The following is a 27,595-nucleotide window of genomic DNA, read 5'->3' on the forward strand; positions in this document are numbered from 1 at the left end:
TTAGTCTCTAAGGTGCCACAAGTACTCCTTTCTCTCTGCAAACTGGGAGCCTGCACGTTGAAATAAATTCTCGGTTTCGCGTCCTGGCAGCTCCGTGTTGTCATCGCTAGTATGAATGGCAGCCGGGAGAGTCTCCCCAACCAGGTCCTGGCCCTGTTGCCCAAAGTGTTTGCAATCTGAGCTTAAAAGTGAACGTACACGTGGGTGAAACGTACGCGTGGGGAAGAAGATGACCCCGATGGACCTGAGTCTGCAGGCAGACAGCGCTAGTGGCACTGCTGCTGCTTGGGAAAGCCAGGGGCTGACTCTGGTATTTAGCTTCCTGTGGCAGCAATGAAGGAACATGTCAGTTTCAGGCTACAGCTTGAGGAAACTGTGGGTGGTAGACATGAGTACTGGAGGAAAGAGGGAAGAGGATCTACAAAAAAAAGTTGGGGAGCTCCCCACCCATTCCTCAGAAGAGCCTGAAGGAGGGGAGGAATGGCAAAGCCCCTTCCAACAGTTGTCAAAAGCCTGTGGCAGAGGGGAGAAAAAGATCCTTTTCTAGGCTTGGGTGGTGTGATTTGTACAAGGGTTCACTCCCTGAACCGTATTTGGGGAAGTGTGTATTCAATCTGCTACTGTATGTACTAGAGTGGGATTAGAGTATTTTGTTTATTAGGCCAAATCTCCCCTAAAACGTGTGAACAGCAACAAATATCTTAGTCTGTAACCACTAGAGATGCTCCCATCCATATCCTGGAACGGACTTAAGAATTCCAGAAGTCCCAGTGTTACTTTATTGTCAGCAAATATCTTTGAAACTTGCTGTCAATGTATGTGTCTTATCCTTCTAGTGACTGGTCCTCAGTAAATAAGTCTGCTGCTACTGCCAGTTAAGTGGTAGAAGTCTGTGCTGTGGAGCTAAAAATGCGCACCTCCCTTCCCCCTACCCTAATTATATGTAGAGTGGTCAGTATAAAAAAAATATGGTATGTTGTTTTTTGTTTTGATAAAGCTTGTGAGGAAACTGCCAATTTTGTATTCAGTGCAAGGTTTGTATGATGTGCAGGAAATAATGCATGGGGCCCCACCCTGATGGTGAAGATAAAAATATTGAATAGCTATCCCATTCAGTGCATGAATGATGGGTCCTGTGGAAACTGTTGTACGTCGTTAGGGTGTATCATAGTGCATGTGCACAAGGAGGCTGAATTAAGGTTGAATGGACTACCTTGGTTTTGGTATTTTTTAACTTTTGAGTGCTTGATATTGTAACATTCATATTTTAACAACATATTTTACATGTAATATCAATTTTAAGTGTGTCAATGCAGTGATTTACACTGGTTTAACCAGATTGATCTTCAAAATTGATTTTTAGCTCAATCAATGCAGTTTGAGTCTATGGGCTGGGCTTAGATTGCACAGGAGACTGTAAACCCATCAGATATTTACCTTTAGGAATAATCAAATTGTAGCTCATCCAACAGACTAACATTTCCAGTGTAAGTTCATAGACAAAACAAACTAGGGCCCTGCCCTTGTAGTCGGATCCATGTAGGAGGATCCTTATGCTTGTATGGGTCCAGTTGCAGGATCAAGCCTGCAGCCTGTTAGATCCCCCCCTCCCCCCTTTTTTATCTTTATGAGCAGTCTTAAGTCTTTGTCCCCATTAAAAAGGGTTTCCCTGTATAGCTATACCAGCTAATCCTCCTTGTGTAGGCAAAGTTTATACCAGCAAAAGATTTCTTTTGTCAGTATGGCTTATACCAGTTCTCTGAACAAAATAAACTGTGTATACTGTATATAATAAACTGCTATACTCGTGTTTGCTATCAGGCTATATTAGGTTAGGGGTGATTCCCCTCTCCCCCTCCATCCCATTTTCCTAAGTGACATAGCTATGTGAGCAAACTTTTAACTTTAGACTAGTTCTTAAAGAACAAAGGTGGGGCTAGAAAGCAAATTGTAACAGCTCAAGAAAGGGATTATATTCTTAAATTTAACTTCTGCAGGTACAGTTAGAAGCTGAAGTAAATAATGCACCAATGATTGAGTATTGCCAGGCTTTCTTAACTCAATGACATCTGTGCCAATGATACCAGAATCTTACAGCCATGTATTGGCAGAACTTGAGTGTTTGGATCCATTGCTTTCTGCACTCAGGTTGGATTCTAGCCGTCTGAAGGTAAGTTTGGTTCTTGCTTGTTGCATTTTTTTGCTTTGTTGCTTCTTGTTTTTCAGACACAGAAGTCAATATTTTTGTCATGCTACTGCTTGGTGAATGACTGCATAAAATTGCTTTGATTTGTATAGCTCTAGAAGCTATTATGCAATTTGCAGATTATGACTTGGTGTTTGCTACTTAAAGCTTGGGTCCAGTTTTATTACGTCAGCTGCATGGTCGAGAACAGTGGCTTCTTGGAAGAACAGTTAAGAGCAGTGTAGAGCAAACAAAGATGGATCTTCTTTTGTCTGTAATGAAATAAATAGAAAAATCTTGCATGTATCTTTAAAAATGTTGCTTGCCCATTCTTAAAGTTAGAGTAATTTGCTGTTTAATTCTGTTTTTGAAGCAAATTACGAATATAAGGTACTTTGAGAATAGATTAGTCAGTTCCAGGAAAAATGCAATATTTACCCCCAAAGCCTCTAAGTGCATAGTCACTTAATTTGAATTAAAACATTTGTATTATGATTTAAGGTTTATTTTTTGATCAGCCCATGAAATCGGATGATTGGTTAAACTTTAAGTGGATGATACCTTATTCCGATGTACAACTTCATAGCAAACTGTTCTACGCTTTGATCTGTGCTTATTGGGTATGATGGCAGATCCATCAAAAGAAAATAAGTTTTGCCCTTGTTTAAAAAATATCGTCTAACAAGGTTTAAAGTGCTCAAACAGCTTATGAAAAAACCTGAATTTGTCTTTTTCTGTGTCCTTTATCACTAAATATATTTGCAGGAAAACAGTCTTCAAGAGTTCGTTTGCTTTTGCTGTTGACTCCGCTCTTTGAATGCATTGGTTTCACTTCTCTGACAACCTAGCCTTGCTGTTGCATATCTTGAGGGGGGAAGGGAGGGGGAGATGAGCGGCAGGCATAGAATAGGTTCATTGTCAAAGCTTTTGTTTTTAACAAATAAAGGATAAATGAGATGCCATTATCAGGGAATTTACGTTTAAGTAGCTACATTGTCCTGTGTCATAATTTTTTCAGTGCACATGTATAGCTGTGTCTCGGAAATGGCTGGCTCTGGGCAGTTCAGGAGGGGGATTAAACCTGATTCAAAAAGATGGTTGGAAACAGAGGCTGTTCCTCACTCATAAGGTAAGGTTAGAATTGTGCAAAAATCTCAGGAAGGGCAATATTTCAATTGCAAAAGTGGGGAAATGGTATATTCATATTAAAGTCCCAGGAATGTACAGCCTGTTGAATTATCCAAATAAGCTGAATTTTTTCACTACTTGTGTTTGAAGAGAGAGGTGATTGTTTGTTTGCAAAAATAGCGCTTTGCAAAGTGTGGGGGTTTGAAGGAAGAGTAGCCTGAAAGGGTGCATAGTCTACTCAGTTGTTCTCCAGACTCATAGCTTTCCTTTTTTAAACAAGTCTCTCTCTCTCTCTCTCTCTCTCTCTCTCTCTCTTATGTTCAAAAGAAAATCTTCAAATCTTATGTGAAGTCAGCATAACCAGTTTGGAGATATCTACCTAAATTTGCAGTGAACCTGAAACAATAACTCTAGCTGTGAATTGCCTCAGTCATTTCAGTGGGTGTTAACTCAAACGCCAATGATGATTCTCTATATATTAACACTGTTAGCTATTACTAAGGCTGTGAGTTTGTCACGGAAGTCACAGATTCTGTGACCTCTGTGACTTCTGCAGTGGCTGGTGTGGCTGGCTCTGGGGCTGCCTGATCAGCTCAGGCAGCCCCTGGACCAGTTGCGCCAGCCCCTGCTGGGGCAGTCTCAGGCCACTGCCCCCACAGCAGGAGGATTTTGGATGGCGAGCTTAGGGCTGGGGCTAGACGTGCGGGAGGGGCAGCGCTTATCTTGGGGGGGGGCTCCCCAGAAATGGTAACATGTCCCCCCTAGCTCTACTTGCTGCCTCCGCCCGCAGGCACTGCCCCTGCAGCTCCCATTGGCTGCTGTTCCTGGCCAATGGGAGCTGCAAAGCTGGCAGCGCGCAGAGCTAGGAACTTAGGGAGGGACATGTCGCTGCATCCCAGAAGCTGGGTAGGGAGCCTGCCAGCACCAGTGGGGGTCCCGGGCCCGCCAGCACTCGCGGCACCCCCCGGACCACTCCCCTAGCATGTGCAATTGCGACGCTCCCTTGACCGCTCCCCCCTGTAGCACCCATGGCACTCTCAATATTTAGACAGGGGTATAGTACAAGTCATGAACAGGTCACGGGCAGTGAATTTTTGTTTTTACTAAAATTTTTAGTTTTAGTCTAAAAGTTTTACTACTTTTACTAAAAATACCCGTGACTAAAACATAGCCTTAGCTATTACCGTGCTCAACGCACGTAAGACTGGAATAGATCTTCAGAATATACTTCCTTTCTTGTGTTCCCCAAAGTTGGTGGCATATGTAAAGGACTAACTTGGGCTGGAGGAGGTGTTGAAGATATATAAATTAGGATTTTTAAAGGATTGTTGGCTTTTAACAACACGTGGCAGGATTGGAGGCAGAGAATGATGGATTTAATTTTCCTGTGCGGAGGAAGGGGGATCAGCTTTCAAAAAGCTGAGACTGTGTTTTGCAATCTCTGCATTATAGTATATCAAATGGTCTGTTTCATTTTTCACTGTTGTGGGGGGGATGATGCATGAATAAAGGTTTTGTTTATTTACAAGTTTTGATTTCTAAAAAAGTACAGAATTAAAATTGCTTTGATGCTGGTGATGGGATCAGTAAAGGTCCTTGTCAACCAAATGATTTGGAGGCACCTCTATTACAAAAATTTCTGTTGTGTTGGTCTTCTTGTAAATGTATCTCCTTTCACTTGTCCAAGTGCTAACACCGTGCTTGCCTTGAGACAGACATGATTGGCAGCATTTTTTTAGATATGATTATGCCTTTATTGGTATCCTTGTGTATTTGTGTATGCCAGGATTTCCCCTTTATTTGGTTACTTTTCAAAACTTTATCTTTAAACTTGAGTTGTGTACAATTATTTAAAAATATAACCACAGATTTCCAGTTGGCTCAAGGACCACATGAAAGATCCCCTTTGTTACTTGACAGCATCCTCTTCACTCTGTGCTTCTAATACAAATGGTATACTTAACTTCCATGTGCAGGAGACTGTCTTTTTCACTGGGCCAAAATAGGCTGTCAGTTGGACTCAGTTACACTGACGATTGGTAATTCGTTAGGAAGCCTTTTGCGTTGAGTTCATCAGTTTAGAATCCAATACAGATCAGTCGTGATCAGATATCTTTACAGTCTAACAATAGTTGGTGAATTGAAACCACAAACTCATTTTGGTTCCTTGTGCATTGCTGTTTGTATTCTGAAAACAACCCTCGTCACTGGCAGAATTGAATGGGTTTGGAAACTGAACCCTTGTCCCTCATGGAGCTGGTTCCTTTAGTCCAGATTTTAAGACGTTGCGTAGACTGTGTCAGATGAAATAATTTTCATTGCTATTACCTATGTTGCTCTTCAATGGATAAACATAAGGCTTCAGTCTCCAGGACTGTCAGTTGGACGTTTTTCACAACCAGTAAGTTCCACTTTAAAAAAAAAGTGAAGAGAAGGCAAAGGATCCAAGAGCACTCAAAGCAGCTATGAAGACTGACTTTCATCTCTTGTTGTAGTTCTCAGGTAGAGGATAAGAACTGTCTATAACCAAACGTAGTAATGAGAACTAACTTTACTACTGCACTTGGAACTATATTCACTTCATCACTTGACTGGTCTTTCTTGCATCAGGAAGGTGCCATTTCCCGGGTTGCCTGTTGTTTACATGATGAAGATTATGTTGCTGTTGCCACCAGGTGAGAAATTCGATTTAATTAATTTTTCCCTTCCTGCCCCAAGGCTATAAAGCATCTTCTCTGCTGGAGTGTATTCCACAGTAGCCATGTTGGTCAATTTCCCTGTTAGCTAAGGCCGGAGACATTTCAGTGGCACGGTGAAAGTGTGTTTGCTGACCTGATAAAGTGAAATGGGTAGCTAAAACATTTATACGTTGAAATTCCAGTTAGTTACATTTATTTTGTTCACAACAGACACCTTTATTGGCAGTTTCAGAACAGAGGCCCAGGTTTGAGTGAGCAACCCTCCAAGTCAGGGCTGATGTACGTTGGTAGGTTGGTGTGTGGAAGCTTGTATCTTTGGATAAATGTAGCACTTTATTTTTCAGAATGGTCAACCTCGTAATTTTCATATGTACAGCATTCAAACACAGCATTATTATATCAAAATGTATTCTTTGCTTGCCTCTTTCTGCAAGCAGCACTTCTTTACTACTAGTATAAATGATAGTCGCTTTCAAAAGATCAGTTCTCTTAAAAATGTTAATCTCCTAACTGTTACAGTCAAGGCCTTGTAGTTGTCTGGGAACTCAATCAGGAGCGTCGTGGAAAGCCAGAGCGGATTTACGTTTCCACTGAGCACAAAGGCAAAAAAGTCACATCTCTTTGTTGGGATACAGCCGCACTTCGAGTTTTTGTAGGAGATCATGTGGGAAAAGTGTCTGCTATCAAGATTAATACATCCAAACAAGGGAAGGTAAAATGTTACCCATTTTCTTTACAATGAGAGAAGATTCCAACAGACAGACACACAGATTCAATGTGTCCATGTTTGTTAGTAAAATCAGGGTGGGGGAAAGAATTCACTAGCAAATTAAGTTCTGCTCGTTTTAGTGACTAGACAGGAGTGATGAACTAGATACTGGTATAAATGTTTGCTTCAATTCTTGACTATATATGTAGCTAATCCAGCAAGTGGCAATATAATGTAAATATTCTAAAATACATTAGCATTCAATTTGGAGGTACGATTTACCACTTTTAACAGACATTGAGTTCAGGGTGGATTTTTTGCACAGTGATGCAACTCCTTTTTAGAAGTCTGAGCTTAAATCCATAATTTCTGTCTTGGCGGTTACGTCAAATAGTCTTAAGTAATCAAAAGATGGATGCACCACTTATTATGGTACTTCTGCTTAATTGTAGAATGAGTCCATCACTGTACAGGATGATATTAAGTAATTGTCTACACTTACGGCGGCATATAGAATACAGGCACAGCACGCCCAGCTAGCACAGGTATAAATAGCAGTGTAGGCATGTCTTAGGTGAGTAGAGTGCCCTCCATTGCTAAACACATGAGTATATATTCTACGTAGCTCTCTACATGTTCAAGCATTGCCTCCTATGTCTACACTGCTGTTTTTAACAGTGTAGTGTCAGAGTCCATTCCCTGCCACGGGGAAAGACTCTGCAATGGAGAAAGGCTCTGATATGGGGGAGGCAGCAGGGAAACTCCTCCCGCCCCCGCCCGAGACTTCCCTTGCTGTCGCCCCGCCAGAACTTCTTACTGTCATGTCTTGCTACACACTTCAGTGACAAGTATGCACGCAGCCTTCTTTCACGGCAGCATGTAGTTACATGCATAGTGCCTGTAGACAAGGCAAAAAACAGTTTGTCACAGTCCTGGCTAAGCTGCTCCCACTGGATGCTTGGCAGACAGCTGTGTTTGTACCCACATGCTGGATCCATGTGCTGCTAAGCTCCTCTGGATAGGCTTCTGGTTTCTCGGGCACACTTCCCAGGCATAAACTCTCTGATGACACTTATGGGGAATGGGACCTTGTGATTGAGCAGTCTTGGTTTCCAGGATCAGTGCTAACCCCCCAAACCCTCCAGTCTCCCCATTAGCTTAAGCACACCTTCCCCAGAGCTTCATTCTCATGTATGTTCTGGTTCATAGTTTAATCCATTTGGGACATGTGAAGTTAAAGGAGGTAACGCACAAGGACTTTCTAAACTAGTCATGCCTTATTCAGAAATCACAATAGATAAACAGATATAGGCAAAATTAAATACCTTTATGCAATTCCCTCCCCGAGTGCCCATGCTGAGAGGTGTTTGGATTTTGCTTAGTGTATTCAGGGTCCCAGGACCTTCCTCTCCTTCCTTCCTCCTGATCCATCTAGCCACCTTGTTCTGTGCACTGAGAGAGTTACTCGGAGCACACTGTGTCCATTTATAACTTTCCAGTTCCTCTGCCATGTTACTCTCCTAGTCAGCCTCAAAGCTTCCCTCAGGTGATCAAGATCCACCGTCAGGTGTTCTGTTGCTTGGTTACTGCCTGTCTGAAGTCCAGACTGAAAACACTAGTTTCTTGCAACACAGTCTCCCGATATGGGTAACTGTTATGGCCAAGGTACACCTGTTAAAATGTTAATGACTCTTGATGTTCCTATCATAGCTGTCTAGTTAGGGTCTGTGCCATGTATAATACAATCCCTATTATCAAATGGCTGATTCAGTATACACTGAGACTTTCCATGATATAGCAATTTCATAATATGAACCAGAATTCATAAGTTTTACATAAGGAAAGTCCCAAATCATGTCACAGCTCCACAGTTAAACATGTTACCAGAACAATTGCAAAAAAGAGCAAAAGTGGAACTGAAATTTGTAGTAAAGTGGAAGTTCGGGTTTTGAGGTTCATATCATGGCAGATCTGAACAATACATTTAGCATTAAATCTGCAAAGAACTTTTAGAAAACTGGCCTCTATCTTTTTTGCTTTTTTATAATTTGGGCTTCAGATTTGTCAGGGCATTTTATATAAAAAATCATGGAGCAGTTGCTAAGCCTGTGATTTTTACTAATTTTATTATGACTGCTTTGTGATTCTTGATAACATGTGCCCTGACAAATGAGGGGGCACCGACCAGCTGCAGCAACACCCTTTGCTCTGACACCATAACCCTAATCCTAGCCTGGGAAGGGAGGGGGCTTCAGAGCAAGCCCAACCTGCACTCACCTCGAGCACAGGGAGCAGTAGAGCCTGCATCCTGTGGGGCTGGTCCCAACTCCCCACTCTGGGCATTGCAACCAGGCATGCAGGATTGCAGCACTGCTCAGATTTGGCCCAGCTGCCTCTTCGTTGTGATAGAGGGGCAGGCCAAACCTGAGTGGTGCTGCAGTCCCATACACCTGGTTGCAACACACAAAGCGGGGAGCTGGTCCCAGGCCTGCAGGACAGGAGCTGATGGTGTGAGGTGAGTGAGGTATGGACGAAAAAAGTTACGGATAAGTGGGAAGATCATGCTATTGTGACTCTTTTTTCCTGCCATGACAAATCTATAACCTTATTTATAATGTATAAAATATAGACTGTAAGAAGGCCTGAAAGCCTTTGTATTAAAGAAAAAAATCTGCTTGTTTTATTTTAGAAATATCAAGTAAGTCAACTCTATTCTTCCCTGGTTTTCCCTGGGTAAAATGTCTCCGGGATTTATAATGTGTGCACTAAACCCTCAGTTGAAGGGATTGGACTGTTGAAACTCTGACGTACTTTCTCCACAGTGTTAATTGGCCATTGAAGCTAAATAATACTGAAAGCTTTAATAGTCAGGCTATGGAACAATTAGAGAATTGTAACGAACTTTTCACTTGTGCGCCTCCTGGTTCAGCTGCATCAGTGTCATCACGAGTGAGAGCCCAGGTGTGTGCTACTTGTTAGATGACTTGCATTGACTGTGGGCCATACATGTGAGAATTATTTAGTAAATGGTATTTAGACAACATGCCGCAGAGTAACGATGAAACTTGCTGGCATTTGTAGGTCGATTAAATGTGAAGCTAAGTTACCTTAGTAAATAGGTGTATTCCCATAGGGAATACACCTAAGGGAGACTATTGCAGGCTTAAAAGAAAATGTGCATTACATGGGTAATGACACATTTATGTAGAAAGAGAACTTACTAAAAAAAAAGTCAGAGAGGACTATGATGTACAACAATGAATATAGTACAAGTATACATTGATGGGGAGAAAAATTACAAGACACTATAAACAAAGCCCCCATCTTGCAAGCACGTATGTGAATAACTGTATGTGTGTGGATCAGAAGTTGGCAAACTGTGGTCCGCGGGACCGTCCTGCCCGGCCCCTTAGCTCCCGGCCGGAGAGGTTAGTCCCTGGCCCCTCCCCTGCTGTCCCCACTCCCCCACAGTCTCATCGTGCTGTGTCGCCAATGCTCTGGCTCGCCGCTCCTGCTGGGCAGCGTGGGCGGTGTGGCTGGCTCCGGCATGGTAAGGGGGCGGAGGGTCCCGGGAGGCAGACAGGGAGCAGGGGGCGGTTGGATGGGGGTGGAGGTTCGGGGAGGCAGTCAGGGAATGGGAGGGGGGAGCTGGATAGGGCATGGGAGTCCCAGGGGGCCTGTCAGGGGGCAGGGGTGTGGATAGGGGTCTGGGCAGTCAAGGGACAAGGAGCAGGTGGGGCAGTCAGGGGACAGGGAACAGGGGGGTTGGATGGGGCGGTTAGGGGACGGGGAACAGGGCGGGTTGCATAGGCGTGGGAGTCCCAGGGAGCCTGTTAGGGGTCGGGGCAGTCATGGGACAAGGAGAGGGCTGGGTTGGATAGGGGGTGGAGTCCCGGGGGGGACAGTTCGGGGCGGGGGTCCCGGGAGGGGGCGGTCAGGGGACAAGGAGCGGGGCGGTTGGATGGGTTGGGGATTCTGAGGGGGGTAGTCAGAGGGCGGGAAGCAGGAGGGGGAAGATAGGGGGCGGGGCCAGGCTGTTCGGGGAGGCATTTGAATCAGTTTCCAGCTTTAAGAGATGTCTTGATACTTTTGCAGTTAGTGTATAACTTACCTCTCAGTATCACACAAGTAGGAGTGAGTAAGTGAAGAAATAAGCAGTCCTTCCCTACCCGGCCCTTCATATAGTTTTGCAACCCCGATGTGGCCCTCGGGCCAAAAAGTTTGTGGATAGTCCATTGAAATCTGTAGGGCTATTCACTCACATAAACATTCTCAAATCCAGGGTCTTATTTGTAGGGGGAAAGTAATGGTGTACGTTATTGGACACAGGACAGAGTTAAATTAATGTGAACAACCACAAACAGTTTGAAGTTTCCCGTTTTCTGACCTTTGAGTGCAGCAGTTTGCAATTTTTTCTTAATGTCGTTTTTATAGAATATTATCAACATTGACCTAAACCCAGTATATGTTGTTTTTTGTTTGTTCCTTTAGGCAGCTGCTGCTTTTGTGATGTTTCCAGTTCAGATTATAACCACTGTTGACTCCCGTGTAGTTCAGCTTGATTATTTGGATGGAAGACTGCTTATTTCTTCACTTACTCGCTCCTACTTGTGTGATACTGAGAGGTAAGTTATACACTAACTGCAAAAGTATCAAGACATCTCTTAAAGCTGGAAACTGATTCAAATGGATCAGCTGAAAGATCATTCTTTAGCATTTACATTTATTATTTGTAAATTTCATCACTCAACATTGTTACCATTTAGCTGGTCATACATACTCATCATTGAAGAAACTTACTGACATATTGTAGACCAGATATTACCCCTTAGCAGTATTATCTTAACAGTATTAACTTACTTCTTGGTTTTGCTTCTGATTTTAGGGGTTGGGTTTCATGGTTTTAAAATGAATGATAACTTTAATTTACAGCTCTTCAGAACAGTATTTAGTGTCTACACTGCACATGCAGTTTAACGGACACAGTTAAACTTTGAGTTAAGCAGAGACAGCAAGGAAGATACCGACCCTGCTGTGTAGACCCTAGTTAAATAGACCCAATTGGCTAGGCAAATATCATAGAAATTACTTTGATTACTAAAGCAAAATAAGTAGTAAAAATTAATGCAGAAAGCATGCAATGTCTTCGTAAAGTACAAATTTAAAAATAATGGAAAACTGACTTGTATCAAGCAAACAGGTTTCTTTTTGGTTAAACTGCAACTATCTCATCACTCTATACTTTGAATTATAATGGTGAGATTTTTTGGTTTAACTTACTGGTCATCAGGAAGTTTAGACTTGAAATTAGATGAAGGTTTCTAACCAACAGAGGAGTGAAGTTCTGGAACAGCCTTCCAAGGGAAGCAGTGGGAGGCAAAAGACCTATCTGGCTTCAAGACTAAGCTTGATAAGTTTATGGAAGGGATGATGTGATAGCCTAATTTTGGCAATTCATTGATCTTCAACTATTAGCGGTAGATATGCCCAATGGCCTGTGGATGGGATGTTAGATGCGGTGGGATCTGAGTTACTACAGAGAATTCTTTCCTGGGTGGCTGGCTGGTGAGTCTTGCCCACATGCTCAGGGTTTAGCTGATAGCCATATTTGGGGTCAGGAAGGAATTTTCCTCCAGGGCAGACTGGCAGAGGCCTGGGGGTTTTTCGCCTTCCTGTGCAGTGTGGGGCATGGGTCATTTGCTGGAGGATTCTCTGCACCTCCAAGTCTTTAAACCACAATTTGAGGACTTCAATAGCTCTGACGTAGGTTAGAGGTTTGTTATAGGAGTGGGTGGGTGAGATTCTGTGGCTTGCGCTGTGCAGGAGGTTAGACTAAATGATCATAATGGTCCCTTCTGACCTTAAAGTCTATGATTCTATTCAATAAACTTTACCATATCAAATACAAACTAAAATATTTTGGAAGCTTACGGTTGTGAATGTTCCTTTGGTGGATACAGTCTTCCAAGAAAATGTTAAAACAGAGCCTGTTTTCTATATTGTCTAAATATATATTTTCCCCCACTAGAGAAAAATTCTGGAAAATTGGTAACAAAGAAAGAGATGGAGAATACGGCGCCTGTTTTTTCCCAGTTGGAAAGAGTTGTGGGAGCCAGCAGCCATTAATATATTGTGCACGTCCTGGGTCAAGGATGTGGGAGGCGAACTTTGAAGGGGAGGTGCTAAGTACCCATCAATTCAAACAGCTGCTCTCATCTCCTCCTCTCCCCGTTATTACTCTAAGGTAGTGGTATTGATGGTGGTTAGTGATAAATTGGGTTATGCTTTCATCCCGTGACTCTTTCTGTGAAAGCTACTCTCTGAAAGTCACAAAATACAGTAATAAAAAGTCAAGTCATGAACAAACACTTCCACTTGTCATGCAGCCTAAAGTTTTCATTTTGCAGCTCTCAGAAATATTTGTTCAGTTGTTCTTTATAGCATCCACTCGCCCACACGCTTGCATCCAAAAGTTTTCTTCTAAAAGGAAAAAAAAATCTTCTAATGACAAAAGATCATGCTTAAGTAGTGACTAATGCAATGGTTGCCATTTCAATTAGAAGTGGTCAATTTTTATTACATATCTTCAAGTTGGCAGGAGCTCTGTGCATGAGTGCTTTAAGAACTGATTTCTTTGTTTTGTAGTCAATTCTGGCTTCCAATTAAATGTAGCTGTAGCAAGTTATCGTCATATTTGATTAGAGAAGTGAATTCATACTTTGACTCTTGGGTTATATTTTCCATAACAGAGATGCAGTTTAAAGTAATAAATCTACAGTGTTGCCTTTGGATGCTCTAAAATTATTATTACTAAACATAGAGCTGTTAATGCACTTCTGTTTGGTAACATGTTTGACTCTTTTTGGAATGGGTTAGGTTGGGGTAAGGGTCATAGCTTTATCAGAAATACTTCCAGTGTACTTTATGCCTATGGAAAATATAACTACATAATTATTTCATAGAATAATTAATTTTTTTCTATATTCGTATTTTTAAATGTTTTTGGTGGGAAAAACTTTTAAACAAACTGATCTCTGACCTTTACTGTAAATTATCTTAAGAGTTAAGGCAACCAGAGGTCTTGGACTCTTGTAAATTTCTATTTCCTGTTCTGAAGTATCAGTCCTTTTGTAAAAAGAAAAGAAGTACTTGTGGCTCCTTAGAGACTAACCAATTTATTTGAGCATAAGCTTTCGTGAGCTACAGCTCACTTCATCGGATGCATACTGTGGAAAGTACAGATGATCTTTTTATACACACAAACCATGAAAAAATGGGTGTTTACCACTACAAAAGGTTTTCTCTCCCCCCACCCCACTCTCCTGCTGGTAATAGCTTATGTAAAGTGATCACTCTCCTTACAAAGTCCTTTTGTAGTTTATGATGACCTCTTCCTTCCATATTCATGGCTATTTAAAATGCCAGTGAAAAACAATTACTTCTGTTAGTTAAAAGATTTAAGCTAATCCATCCACCCTGTATTAATTTTAGAGGTAAATTGTAATATAGTCAGATTGTGACTTTAATAAATATTGAAATTCCTAAGTATTCCACTTTAGTAATAGTAGGTATTTTGCCAATAAACTTTGTTCATAAGTGACAGAAAAAACTAAAGCCTCAATCTTACAAACATACCCATATGTTTAATTTCATACATATCACTTTAGTGGGACTAAATACATGCTTAAAGTTTAAAGTTTTAAAGTGTGTAAATGTTTACGGGACTGAGGGTTTAAATATTTTGCTAACGTGTGTTTTGTAATTAAAATGAATAATTGTCAATTGCCATTTAGATATTATATGTTCTATAGGTTGGATCCTCAGTATAATACTTCTGCCTGCTCTCTCCAGTCTTTGTCTTTCCCAAAACTGTTATATTTGACGTAAGTATTTACCAGCACTCTGCTTTAACAACAATATTGTCTTTGTGTTAGCTTTCATCTCATCTGTTCAAATTAATATCCTGCCAAGCTCATGAGCAGTAGTTTTGATTTGTTTATCCTCTTCTTCCCATGCTCCAAATCCTCTTAACCCATTTCCCCCCAACCCTGTTGTCTAGTGAATTCTTTTCAAAATCCTAATTACTTTAAGTTTCCAGGTCTGGTCAACAAAATATAAATTTATACTAACTTTTAACATTTCCACTAAACGCATTTTTTTACGGGTTCACAGTTTCATGTAAATCTGCAAACCTTCTCCAAAAGTCAGTTTTTTTTAAATCTACAAAATAATCTTCCTACCTGAATTCCCTGTATGCAGGTTTGGTTAAAGACTATAGAAAACAGATGTGTTAGGTCAGGAGGCTGTGTCTTAAATCTTGTTTAGAGATCTAGAGATCTTGTTCTCTAAATAAAAAAATAATAGATTAATTAAATATACTGTTAAATGGCGTACTCTGGCAAGAGAATTTCCTTCTGAAATGAGTACGTTAAAACTTCTTGAAACAATGCTTAATATTTTTTTCTTTGCTTATAGCGAGCATTGTGTTATGACGTGGACAGAAAGAGGCATTTATGTCTTCATTCCTCAGAACGTTCAAGTTTTACTTTGGAGTGAAGTAAAAGGTGAACTTTAAGAGACTTATGTTTTTGCTGCATTGTTCATTACATTTTGACTTTCTAAAGTCCTGTACTTACAGTTCAGTAAACCAATTTCCATTTCCACAAAGGGGTAAAATAACATTCATTAATAACTTTCTAGTTTAATAGTCAGCAATTTATATGACAAATTTTTGAATATTAAAAAAAAACCAAACCCTTTGAAAACTAATCTTTACAAATTACTTATTTGGATGCTTGTGCAATAAAAGTAATAGGGGACAGTGTATTGAATCTCAGAAATAAAATGACCAAATGTGATTCAATGAAACATCATAAATATTATGGTTTTCTTTCCTTGCTTCTCCTTACTCTGTTTTATTATCTTTCAAAGAATATCTGGTGTGGATCTGACTCTAACAGATTAGGAGACTTTTGTATAGTGTTCTTCTAAATTGTGTTTACATTCTTCAGTTTAGACAACTGCCGAGTTACACAGAAGGACTAAGAAATGTCAAACACATATGTGCTTACTATATTGGTTCTAGAACTGTTCTAAGAGTATTTAACTGCACTCTTGATATTAACAGTTCAAAATGCCAGTGTTATGGAGCATTTGCACATTAAGTGTTTCTTGTACATCAAATTAATTAAATCCTTAACAAGCAACTAATTAATTTCAAATAATGGGACCTGTCATTGTGCTATGTAGTCTCTGCGTTTTGGTTTGTTTTCTTTTCCAAAGAAAAAATGTGCATAACTTGTAATTAAATACTTCCAAGTAACTTGGTAAAGATCAAAGGACTTAGATTTTAATTGTATGCAATGATAATTATATATTAATGTACTGTCATCTAATTTTATCCCATATTCTGTTGGTCTATTTCAGGAATGGAAATTTGTTGTAATCATTAGTAGGCAGATGGAAAAGTACAAACTGTTTCCAATGTGTTTGTGTCCATGTTAGTCCCAAGAAATTAAAAATGTAAGGTGGCTGAAGAAATGTCTTTTATTGGACTAACTTCTGTTGGTGAGAGAGACAAGCTTTCGAGCTTACACAGAGCTCTTCTTCAGGGCTGGGGAACTTACTCAGAGTGTCACGCTAAATCTGTTCTACGTTGTATTGGTCCAGTACAGAATTTGGTCCAATAAAAGATATTACCTCACCCATCTTGTCTCTAAATTGTTTCCAAGTTTACCCAGAAATGGAAAGGAATACTGATAAGTACATTCATCCCTAAGACTTCTCTACTCATCTGTTTTATATAGATATCCAGGATATAGCAGTGTACAGAAATGAGTTGTTCTGTCTGCATACGAATGGAAAAGTCTCGCACTTCTCTCTTCTGCTAGTGGAGCGGTGTGTAGAACGTCTGCTAAGAAGAGGTTTCTGGAGTCTTGCTGCCAGAGTCTGCTGTCTTTTCCAGAACTCTATTATTTCCTGCAGAGTAAGTTAGGACCTCTTCCCACCTCTTTCATACATCTATTCATTTAGTACATCTATCTTTTGTCCTAAACCAAATCCTATAAAACTCTGCACTTCGGATTTTGGAGCTTTTTATCGTGTTGAAATGTTATTGTAGAACTGATCAGCAATGATTCCTTTATTAGAAAACTTAGCCTATACTTGTATGGGTAGTAAATTAAAACCCATCTGTTATGTTTCATATGTGCATTAAGACTATTAACAAACCTCTTGCTTTTTGTATTGTTAGGCAAGAAAATTTTTGCCTCTAGACAAACTAGAGCACTTGAAATCACAGCTGGACCTCTCAACCCAAAGTGATGTCAGTAGCCAACTGGAAGAATTGATATCAAAACTGGAACCTTTAGATTCTGCATGCAGCAGCAGAAGGAGCAGTATTTCATCACATGTAGGTGTACATAAAGTTGAATTTTTTCGTTAATTGAGTTCTTCCTCATTTTGTTATGAGCTTGTCTTTTGCCATCTTTGACCGGGGTTGCTGGAGGGATGATACTGAAAATGCTCAAATGCAAAGAATAGGGCAGACAATCCCCAAAACGGGTAGTTTATTCTAATAATTATATTCACCAGGCCAGTAACAAAACAGCCTCTGTAATGCCTGACAGGTTCCCTTTAAGCACTCTAGCCTTTGGCTTCCACTCAAACAGCCAAGTCTATATGGTGAGGATTATTTAAAACCTTATTCACCATATATAAAGTCCTACCAGTCCCAAGGGATCAGACACATTACCCACCAGGTTAATGAATATTTCAGATCTTACCCAAATACATGCTTACAACCAATTCTTATTAACTAATCTAAGATTTATTTAAAAAGAAAAGAGTTACTGTGGTTAAAAATCATTATACATACAGATATGAGTATAGTTCTTAAGTCAGTTTCATAGCAGAGATGGTGATGATGCTGATTTGTAAAAATCCTTCCTGAATCAGTTCAGTAGGTTATAGTCCAATAGGCAGTTGATGTGTAGAGTTTGTTCAGATTCTTCCATGAGAATTTGCAGGGATAATTCAGGGTACACCTGGAGACCTCTTGCAACTTGAACTTCCTCATCAAAGTTTAAGCAAATCTGAGATAGTAAAGATCAGGCCCGAGCCCTTTATAACTAAAGCTCAGCAGATAAGTCTCTTGACAGCAAATGATCACAGCCGGGGCCTTCCCGGATGAAGAATAGGCAGTGTATATTGTGCTTTGAAGCTAAACTTCTATTTCCTATGTATATGCTGATAAACTAGTTGCATTGATTAGCATTATCGCAATTACCCATTCAAATGGTTAATAGGTAGTGTACTGCACACTTCAAAGAGAAATAAAGACGATATTATTACACCACAAGTCTCATCTAAGTGTTAATATCCCTTTTTGATCTCTGAATCAATAGAATATAGTAATGAAACATTACAGACAGGAACTGAAGTTTAGCATGTACAAGCTAATTAGATTACATTGTTAAACTTCTGATAAGATATAGATAAACAGACAAATATAATTAATATCTGCTTCTAATTCTTTAACAATAGAGGTTTACATTTCAAGAACTCCGAGTGTATTTAACATGGCTTTCTTAACTATATACAAGGAATGGTCCTGTTTACCATTTCAGTACTATTCTAGTATGTCCTTAAAGGTTGATTTTTGGATCAGCCAGCTGCTGGTTGCTTAACCCTCGCTGGCTCAGTGTCACACAATCCTTCACTCTGCAGATTAGAAAAAAGGTTTATCTTATATTTGCCTTTCTTCACTGATAGTAGTCAGATATTTAGGGTGTGGGGGAGGTAATATCTTTTATTGGACCAACTTCTGTAGGTGAAAGGTACAAGCTTTCAAGCTACTCGGAGCTCTTATTCAGGTCTGGGGAAGGAAATCAGAGTGTCTTAGCTAACTACAGTTTGAGACACATTGCTAAACGTAAGGGTTAACTCATTGTAGGAGGCCACATGAAAAGAGGTGGGCAATTGAGGGTTTAGACTATTATTCATAAGGGGTTTGAAGTGGGCAATTAAGGATAGCAGGCGGTGGTGGGGGTATTACAAACCATTGTAATGAGCCATAAAACCAGTGTTCCTGTTGAGTCCATGGTTTTTGTTGTCCACCAGAGTTACGAATTTAAGTTCCCAGTTGAGACCTACCACCCCACATTGGAACCCATACTGCATGTCCTCATACAGTTAAAACCCATATTTGATGCGGACCACATCCTGAAGTAAATCTTTCTTGAGCACCCTATTCTTCAAACAACCCCCCAGCCTTGCCAAGCTCTTCATCAGAAGCAAGCTCCCCACAGACCGGGATGTACCAACTCAGAGCAGCACCAAACCCTGCCAGAATAACAGATGCAAAACCTGCAGACATATCTCCACTGCTACAATGATCAGTACCTCACACAACAAACACACCTTTTGAGATTCATGGGTCCTACACATGCTTATTACAACTCATTCAGTACATCAGATGCCCCAAAAAAACTTATGTGGGTGAAACCAGTCAATCATTACATTCTTGAATGAACTCTCACAAAAAAATGATAAAAGACAAAAACACTTACTGCCTATGGTCAAACTTTTCTCACAAAGTGATCACTCCATATCTGGTTTCAGAGTAGCAGCCTTGTTAGTCTGTATTCGCAAAAAGAAAAGGAGCACTTGTGGCACCTTAGAGACTAACACATTTATTTGAGCATAAGCTTTCATGAGCTACATGCTCAAATAAATTTGTTAGTCTGTAAGGAGCCACAAGTACTCCTTTTCTTTTTACTCCATATCTGTTCTTTCAGTACTCGCCCTCAAATACCACAATACCTTCAAAAGGTGAGCTTGGGAACTTAAATTAATAACTCAGCTAGACACCAAAAAACACGGATTCAACAGGGACACTAGTTTTACGGTCCATTACAACAATTTGTAATATCCCCCACCCCCACTGCCTGCTACCCTTAATTGTCCACTTCAAATCCTTTATGCATAACAATCTAACCCTCTGTTGCCCATTTCCTTTCAAGTGGCTGCCTACAACATGCATTATCCCTTACGCTTAACAATCTGTCCCAACTTGTATTTAGCTTACACACTGATTTCCTTCCCAAGATCTGAATAGGAGCTCTGCATAGCTCAAAAGCTTGTATTTTCCACCAGCAGAAGTTGGTCCAATAAAAGGTATTACCTCACCAAACTTGTCTTTTTCATATCCTGGGACCAACCTGGCTACATCCACACTGCAAGATACTTAGGGTGTCTATTACTAACTAGACTATTGGTGATAGGAACCTAAAAATGTTAATTATGCAGTTTTTTAGATTTGTGAGGGTATGATTTGATAGATTTCATGTTCATCTAGGGCTACTTAATTCTATTCTCTGACCCACAATGATTCCTGCATGACAGTACTTCTCTTCTAAAGTTATATTTTAGAGTGCTGTAACATTCTTCAGAAAATGCCGTTTTGTGTGGAAATGTGACCTCATTTGGGCATAAGACCTTGTACTCAGTTTTAAAAATTGGCTTTAACTTTACTTACAAAAGTGTCAAGTGCTGTTTTACTCATGTGGTTGGTAAGATGTTGACCCTTTTAATGTCTTGTGAAAAGGGAAAAACTTGCTTCGTATTTAGCACTTACATAGCTGTTTTCATCTTCGAAGCACTTTAGACAACTAATTATTCTCACAACATCCTGTGAGGTTATCCATGTTGTAGAGATGTAGAAATGTACAGCTTGAGCTGAACCATGACCAGGGAGAAACGTGTGTTTTGGGGAAAACTTTTGTGGAGGGTCTATAATTGCACTTACAATTGTGTTAGCAAACTAGTTATTTAAGAATCAATTAACTGCAATTACACCATGACCAAAACTCCCTTTATAGGCGAGAGGAAGTGTCTTGTACAGTGTGGCTTTGTCAGAGACGATATTAAAACTGAGGAGTTCTTAGTTCCTCTATCTTGTGCTCACCCCACCAGACTTGCAATTTTTCTTGTAGTTACTCTTCCTGTAAAAGTTTCATTTTAACTCTTACTTAGTTCAGTTTCTTTATAAATATACAGTGTGGCATACTCATCTGCATACAAATACCAGAATGCTTTTCCAGCATACATGTGTTTATTTCCAAGGTTTCAGATTAAAAGCTCTGGTGGTTCACTGAATTCTCAGTGTGGTTTAATAAGGATATTTTTGTGGCTCATGTGACTATTATTTGCCCCCACAGGAAAGTTTCAGTGTCTTAGACTCTGGAATTTATCGTGTTATTAGTCGAAGAGGCAGTCAGTCAGATGAAGACTCTTGTTCCCTAAACAGCCAAACATTGTCAGAAGATGAGAGACTTAAAGAGTTTACTGCACACCAGGAAGAAGAGCAGGTGGAGCTTGGTAATGGCTTGCGATGAAAATTGCTTTTCAGTTGCCTTTTTTGTGTTCAGCAAGTAGCTGGTGATATGGTGTCTAAGTTTAAAACAACAACAAAATCCTTTATAGCTGTAAATTCCATTTGTCTTCCACCATTTAGATATCCCTGATTTAAACCCTATAAACTGTTCGGTGAATCACATGTGCCACATCTTGCTGGTAAACCTAAAGTCACCACTTATGTGGCCTCTTGTAGTAAAACATTGTACTGAAAACCTTAGGGTTGAGATCCTGACTCAATTGAAGTAAATGGCAAAATTCCCTTTTATTTCAGTAGAGCCAGGATTTCACTCAAGATTTCCTTTTTTTGTAGGTAACTCAGCTAGGTTATTCTTACCATTAAGGCAAAATACCCTGCTTCAGTATTAATCCAGCCTCTGCTAGCCAGATTTCCACTTTTGTTGTCCTATCCTAACTCTAGTTGAGCCAGGCCTTATATTGGTGCCAGGGCGCTGGTCGGTGTCGGTCAAGAGCTTTTAACTTTCTTGCAGGGTTTCTTTTCTGGGTTTTTTTGGAAGGGATTCCCTCCTGTACATTTACACATTGGTGTATGAGGGATGCAATCTTTTGAAATAGTAACCCCATTATTCCACCCAATCAGCTTTGTTCTTTTCTTCCCCCAACAAATGTCCATCTCTGGACAAAAGTAGAGGCTTCTCTGGCTTTTCAAGGGGTAGTGTGATCTCTCCTTTCTGAAAAAAACACACCTTTGTTAGTAGCTCCTTTCTCTGCTGCTGCCTGTCTGTGTTGATAGAGGAAGCTGTTTAAAGCTGGGTAGAGGATAGAATGGCCTGCAGAGAGGGAGATGCTCTTGGGTTTCTGCTGGGAATATACTCTAGTGCTATAGGGAGAATATTGGGGTTTATTTTTTGTATAGTGAGCTCTCTCTTCAGATGCACCAAAAGAGCTGGATGAGGCAGACCTGAAGGCCCACTCCTATTAAATATTAAACTCCTTCCACCTCACCCACCCAATTTAGAGCTGCTAGCTATGAGAAGGTGTGGAGTCTTTCTCCTGACCCCTAGGTTGCTGATGACCTAAAAATTAAGTGGGGCAGGAGAGCAAAACTCCCTTCTCATCAGGGAGTCAACTGCTATCCCCTGCAGAGTGGGAGTGTCCTGTAGGAAGGCATGGCGCCCCTTGTGATCTCCCTGATCTTGAATTGAACCCTGCTCTGTTTGGTCAAGAGGGAAGGTGAAGAATGCAGCTGTATTGGTAGACTCATTCTTTTCTAAAATCAAGTGGATTATACTAAAGTGTATGAAAATATGTCAGGGGGTTTCTTTGGCCTCTCTTTTTAGTAATCTGTTGGTGTCAGAAACTAAAATGTCGTAGTGCAACAGTTTTTTTTGCCAAGGTGTTTGTGGACTTTCTCACAATGTGTGTCAAGAAAGAGTGGAAAATATAAAGGTTTAAAAGCTAATACCATCTTTAGGAAGGTTTGTACTATTAATAAATGCATGTTTTGTGACCATGAACTTTACACTTGTCATTTGTGACATTTGTTCACCCATCTTTACTTTTTGGTTATGCCATCTTAATGTATTTTAGAATGTAAAATTTTCAAGTGAAGAGACTTGGCTTTACGCGTTTGGAGTTAGAGCTTTCCTGTTGCTGCTCAACTAGTGATCTCCAAGTGGCTGGTTATTTCAAACTATAAAAGTCCTAGCTGCTTCTGTATCTCAGTGCATGTGAGCATCATTTGGTACTTTAGATCAGTGGTTAGCAGACTGCGGGTTGCGACCTAGAACTTGGTCGCGGAATGTAAGGTGCTGGGTTGCGGCGGCTCTGGTCAGCACCGCCGACCTGGTCGTTAAAAGTCCCATCGGCGGTGCTGCCTGACTAAGGCAGGCTAGTCCCTACCTGACACTGTGCTCCGTCCCAGAAGCGTTCAGCAGCAGGTCCGGCTCCCAGGTGTGTGTGGGGGGGGGCGGGGGGGGGGGGCGGCACGGGGCTCTGCATGCGGCTCCTGCCCCAAACACTGGCTCTGCACTCCTAGCCAATGGGACGTGGGGGCAGTGCTTGCGGGCAAGAGCTGCGCGGAGCTGCTTATATACCTTCGCCTAGGAGCCGGACTTCCTGCTGGCTGCTTCCAGGGCACAGCGTGGTCTGCGGTGCCAGGACAGGCAGGAAGCCTGCTTGAGCACCCCCACTGCACCACTGACCGGGAGCCACCTGAGGTAAGCATGCACCCCCAATCCCCTGCTCCACCCCTGAACCCCACCCAAACCCGGAGGCCCTTCCTGCACCCAAACCCCTCGTCCCTGGCCCCACCCCAGAGTCTGCCCCCTCAGCCCAGATGTAATCTAACTTTCTCAGCCCAAATGTAATCTAACTTTCATGAAATGTCACTACATAGTTTAATATGACATATTTATGTTAGTGTTTTTTTTTTTTGAGCCATCTTGGTTACCTGCTGAAAACAGCATTGAGCTGTTGCCTCAGAATAGGCCAGAAATCCATGTACAGAAGACAGTCACCCATCCAGTGTTCTCCTCTTACTGCCACTAATTTGTCAGTTGCCTCTTTATCAGATAAAGATTCAACAGGTTAATAAAACAAATACCTACTGGTCTAAGGCCAGTAATGCTAAAATTGCCCTTGATCCCAAGGACTGTATGTGTGTGTGTTGCTAGTTCCTATCCTATCTCCAGTCTCCCAGTCTCAAAAAAAATAAATAAATAAATAAAAAAATCCATGATAGAACCTGCAAGTAAAAAAGAAAACACAATTTAGGCTACAAGAGTAAAATTTCCCAGTTAAAGGAAAGCATGGGTCCTAACTGGATTATATGTTTCGTTGTCAAGTCATTGCTTCATAATTTTATTATTTCAATTCCGTTTGTTAGAAAACGTATCTCATACTTCTGTGGTCGTTGAGACTGATCGGAATGAGACTTTTCTCCCATTCAGTATTCCATTGTCATTTCGTTCACCATCTCCTCTGGTCTCCCTCCAAGCTGTCAAGGAAAGGTAAACATCATAGGATATTTGTTCATCCATTATATTCCTTTTTTTCTGAATTCATAGCATTGTTGTTTCATACTTTGCCGAAAGATAAAATATTACATAAAATACACAATATAAAATCAAATTTGATAGGGAAGTTAGAGTTTAATCCTGACTCCAATGAAGATAATAGGAGTCTTGCTATTGACTTCAGTGAAGCCAGGATTTCACTCTTGAGTTTTAAATGGAGGTTAAGAATACATACCATAGTCTTGTGGCTAGCGTTTCCAACTTTTGAGTGAGTCTATTGATTGTGGCTATGGGATTTAGCATTTTGGTACTTAGATTGTTGAAGATGTTAAGGTCCTGTGTGTATTTTAATGATGGTATGTATTGTCAAGATATGTACCCCAAATCAATGAAATTGTCCTTTCCCTCCTTCAGTAAATCTTATGCATTCCTCACAGGTATCTGGAATCAACTGTGGTTTATACCTACTGTATGTGAACAAACCCAGTTTTATGTCTAAAAATCAAAATGTGCGGCTTTAAAATATAAAACAAGCAAGCCACTAAAATAAGGGGGGGAAATAGCTTGCATAAAACTGGTTATTTCAAAGCTCTGAATATAATGTATCTTATTTAAAACCAGAAGTGCTGGCCCATGGTGTTTGTAGCATTATCTTGAAATGTTGGGTTAGCCCTTTCATTCAGTTTTCTAAGGTAAGTGTATTGCTCCCAGACCCTTCAATAATAAAATAATGTTTTCATCAAATTACTTGATGCCTGTTAGTCTATTGAAAGCTTCATCCATAAGCTTTATGTGGATATTCACACCTCCATTTTCCTCTTTCCAAATACCAAGCTATATCCATTTAAAAAAGTTTGTTACCAGAGAACATTAATTTTTACACAAGCAGAAAATTAAATCCATAAGTATTCATATGCTACATTCTAGTTACTCCAGTTTAAAGGCTTGGGTCAAGAATCCTATTTTATTTTGTGGTTTATAATCTTTTATAAAAATTTCCCTTCAACACTCACTGTATTTTAAGATCAGTAACCTACTGGGCTTAAACCCATTCCCTCTTCTTAAATTTGAAGAGCAGCTCTTTTTGTGTTGTACTGTGCCACCACTAGGAGGGGCTCTTTGCGTGGTGAATGTTAACTGTTTAACCAGAGAATCCAGAAGTTCTGTTTCGAGTGATTGTACAAGTCAATTCCACTGTAGGGGTGTGTGTGTGTGCCTTGCACAATTGTTGGGAACCTTTTCCCTGAGTGGTACCCAGCAGGGTGGGTCAAGCGCTCTCTGCCATCACTCGCCACTGCTTGCAGGTATAGAAGGACAGTGACAGCTTTTGTAACAGTTCCAGTCTTGATATTACATGTTTATTTCACTTGCTCTTTGTATATAGTCTGTTGTTTAGTTGGTAGTTCGATATAATTCATGGTTAGTGTTAGTGATAGGTTTCAGTTTTTAGATTCTTTATGGACCAAATTTGATTCTCAGTAGCAGGCACTGTACTGGAGCCATGCCTTGTTCTCTGGGGTTCAAGTCCTGCCAATCTTTGTGTCAGAGCTTTGCCCGTCAGTGACCCACAGCCCAGCTGCCTAAAATGTTTGGGGGAGTCCCACATCAGTGAAAAAGTGTCACATTTGTAGAGAGTTTAAGCCTCACTAGAAAAAAGAGAGAGCAGCAAGACTTAAACATCTCTTTATGGAGGCGGCATTTTACCCTCCTTTGGAGCCATTGGGTTCAGAGCATATTCCAAGCCCGGCGCCATCAGTACAGAGACACTTCTTCCAGGGACTCAGTACCTCGTTCAGCAAGGCCAGCTAGAGACGAGGACTCTGTGAGGGACTCGAAGGGGAAGTGTTTTCTAGAGCATTCCTCTGCCACAAAGTGGGGTTGTCAACTCCAGAATCTATGCCAGGTCTGTTGAGGCCGACCCCTGAATTTATTATACAAACACAGCAGACTGAAGACCAATTCTGGTATTGATGACGTCAGAGCTACGCTGCCACAGAGAATTGCTTTACCTTTTGGTACCGGCATCCCCAGCAGAGCAAGAGTGGTTTCAGCAGGTCATCAAGAGCATGCAGTCCTGATGCCGCTTCCAATACCTAAGGGGCCAGTACAATCCAGAGGCAAGCCACTGTCACTATCCTGAGTACCACCACCTCTGGGTTCAGCTTACCTGTATCCTGTCTACATGGGTTCTGCTCCGCTGTTACTGCAGGACTCAGTCACCTTGGTCAGATTTGGAAGTGGGGTCTTCTGTGTCCCAAACCAGATGGCAGGGTTATTGTCCATCAGAACTTTGTGGTTTATGGATGTCCCAGTCTGAGAAGTCATGTCTGAATCCAATGGGAAAGGCAGAGGAGACCCTACTAGTGTTGCTAGAAAGACCAACAACCAATTTTGCTGATACCATGCTGGTGCAATTAGTATGAGGTAAGCATGATTCTGCTTGGCCTTGAACAGGACATTGGGTAGTAATGTATGCATTTCCTTTAACAACAGCAGGGAGCTCATCTGTGATAGCATGAAACTCTGTTAAAGAACCTGGGCTGTGACCCCCACTGGAGCAGAACTGATGGCACTTTCTATTGGTCTTTGTTGCAAACAGGTCCTCTTGGGGAGTTCTCCACAACTGGGCGGTGGACCTGGCCACATCCAAACAGAGACCATTCATGGTGAGCGGAGGAGGACCTGACAATGTGTTCTGCTCGCCTGGGAAGCAAGCAGCTTTGGGGTGAATTGAGTTCATTATACAGAACTCCCAGAGCAGAATTACCTCCTGGCACAGCTAGAAGGAACACACCCCTCCCTGTCTGTTCACATAGGACATAGTCCCTGTATTGTGCATTAACACTAGCAGACTTTTCCCCCACAGTATGTGGATGGAAGGTCAAACAGGCTAGATTGGTAGCATGTAGCTCCCTGATGTTTATTCGAATCCTCAGACCTTGCGAGGGCCACAATCCTTGAGTTGCAGGGTTCTGATGTGGCCCACCCAGGGATGAGGTGTCCATGACCAGCTTGAGCATTGGTTGCGGAGAAACGAAGGGAACTCCTGCACAGACATACCAAAGGTCTGTCCATCAGTTCAGAGAGGATAAAGTTACCTATGGAACACTAATCACTGTGCCTAAACTACGTCGCAGGGGACATACACCGACGCTAGCCATTCCTGAAGCCTTCTGAGGGCAGAAGTGTAGTCTGGCATGCTGCACTATACAGGTACATGCCGCCATGTGTCCCAGAAGCTTGAGCCAAGTGTGTGCTTGGTAACTGGATATACTTTTAGATCCAAGACCAGGTCTCTGAGCATTTGAAGAGTTGACAGGGACAGATACACGCTGGCTTTTGTAGCATCCAAGCATGTGCCGATAAACTCTATTCTTTGCATGGGTTTTAGAACTGATTTGTCCATACTGAAGAACAGCCCTAGTGTTTTGAAGGTGGACTGAATGATGGTCATACTGGACAGTGATTGAGACTCGGACTG

At 41.1% G+C, this 27,595-nt stretch overlaps 1 protein-coding gene across 7 annotated transcripts in view; it reads left to right on the forward strand.

Annotated features, from left to right (window-relative positions):
- HPS5 (HPS5 biogenesis of lysosomal organelles complex 2 subunit 2) overlaps nt 1-27,595 on the forward strand; it is a 42,702-nt gene that overhangs the window by 1,310 nt on the left and 13,797 nt on the right. For 6 of the 7 annotated variants that reach the window (XM_077818310.1, XM_077818308.1, XM_077818309.1 and 3 more), the window contains exons 2-13: nt 1,998-2,170; nt 3,204-3,314; nt 5,924-5,988; nt 6,532-6,724; nt 11,213-11,346; nt 12,750-12,965; nt 14,533-14,604; nt 15,197-15,285; nt 16,528-16,706; nt 16,974-17,132; nt 20,941-21,100; nt 23,985-24,108. In XM_077818310.1, coding sequence (XP_077674436.1) covers nt 2,063-2,170; nt 3,204-3,314; nt 5,924-5,988; nt 6,532-6,724; nt 11,213-11,346; nt 12,750-12,965; nt 14,533-14,604; nt 15,197-15,285; nt 16,528-16,706; nt 16,974-17,132; nt 20,941-21,100; nt 23,985-24,108 — 1,610 coding nt within the window. In that variant the 5' untranslated portion in view covers nt 1,998-2,062. The remainder of the gene's footprint in view (nt 1-1,997; nt 2,171-3,203; nt 3,315-5,923; nt 5,989-6,531; nt 6,725-11,212; nt 11,347-12,749; nt 12,966-14,532; nt 14,605-15,196; nt 15,286-16,527; nt 16,707-16,973; nt 17,133-20,940; nt 21,101-23,984; nt 24,109-27,595) is intronic. The other variant, XM_077818313.1, reaches the window with a different exon arrangement.

Source organism: Eretmochelys imbricata, chromosome 6 (genome assembly GCF_965152235.1).
Source record: "Eretmochelys imbricata isolate rEreImb1 chromosome 6, rEreImb1.hap1, whole genome shotgun sequence".
Lineage (NCBI taxonomy): Eukaryota > Metazoa > Chordata > Testudines > Cheloniidae > Eretmochelys > Eretmochelys imbricata.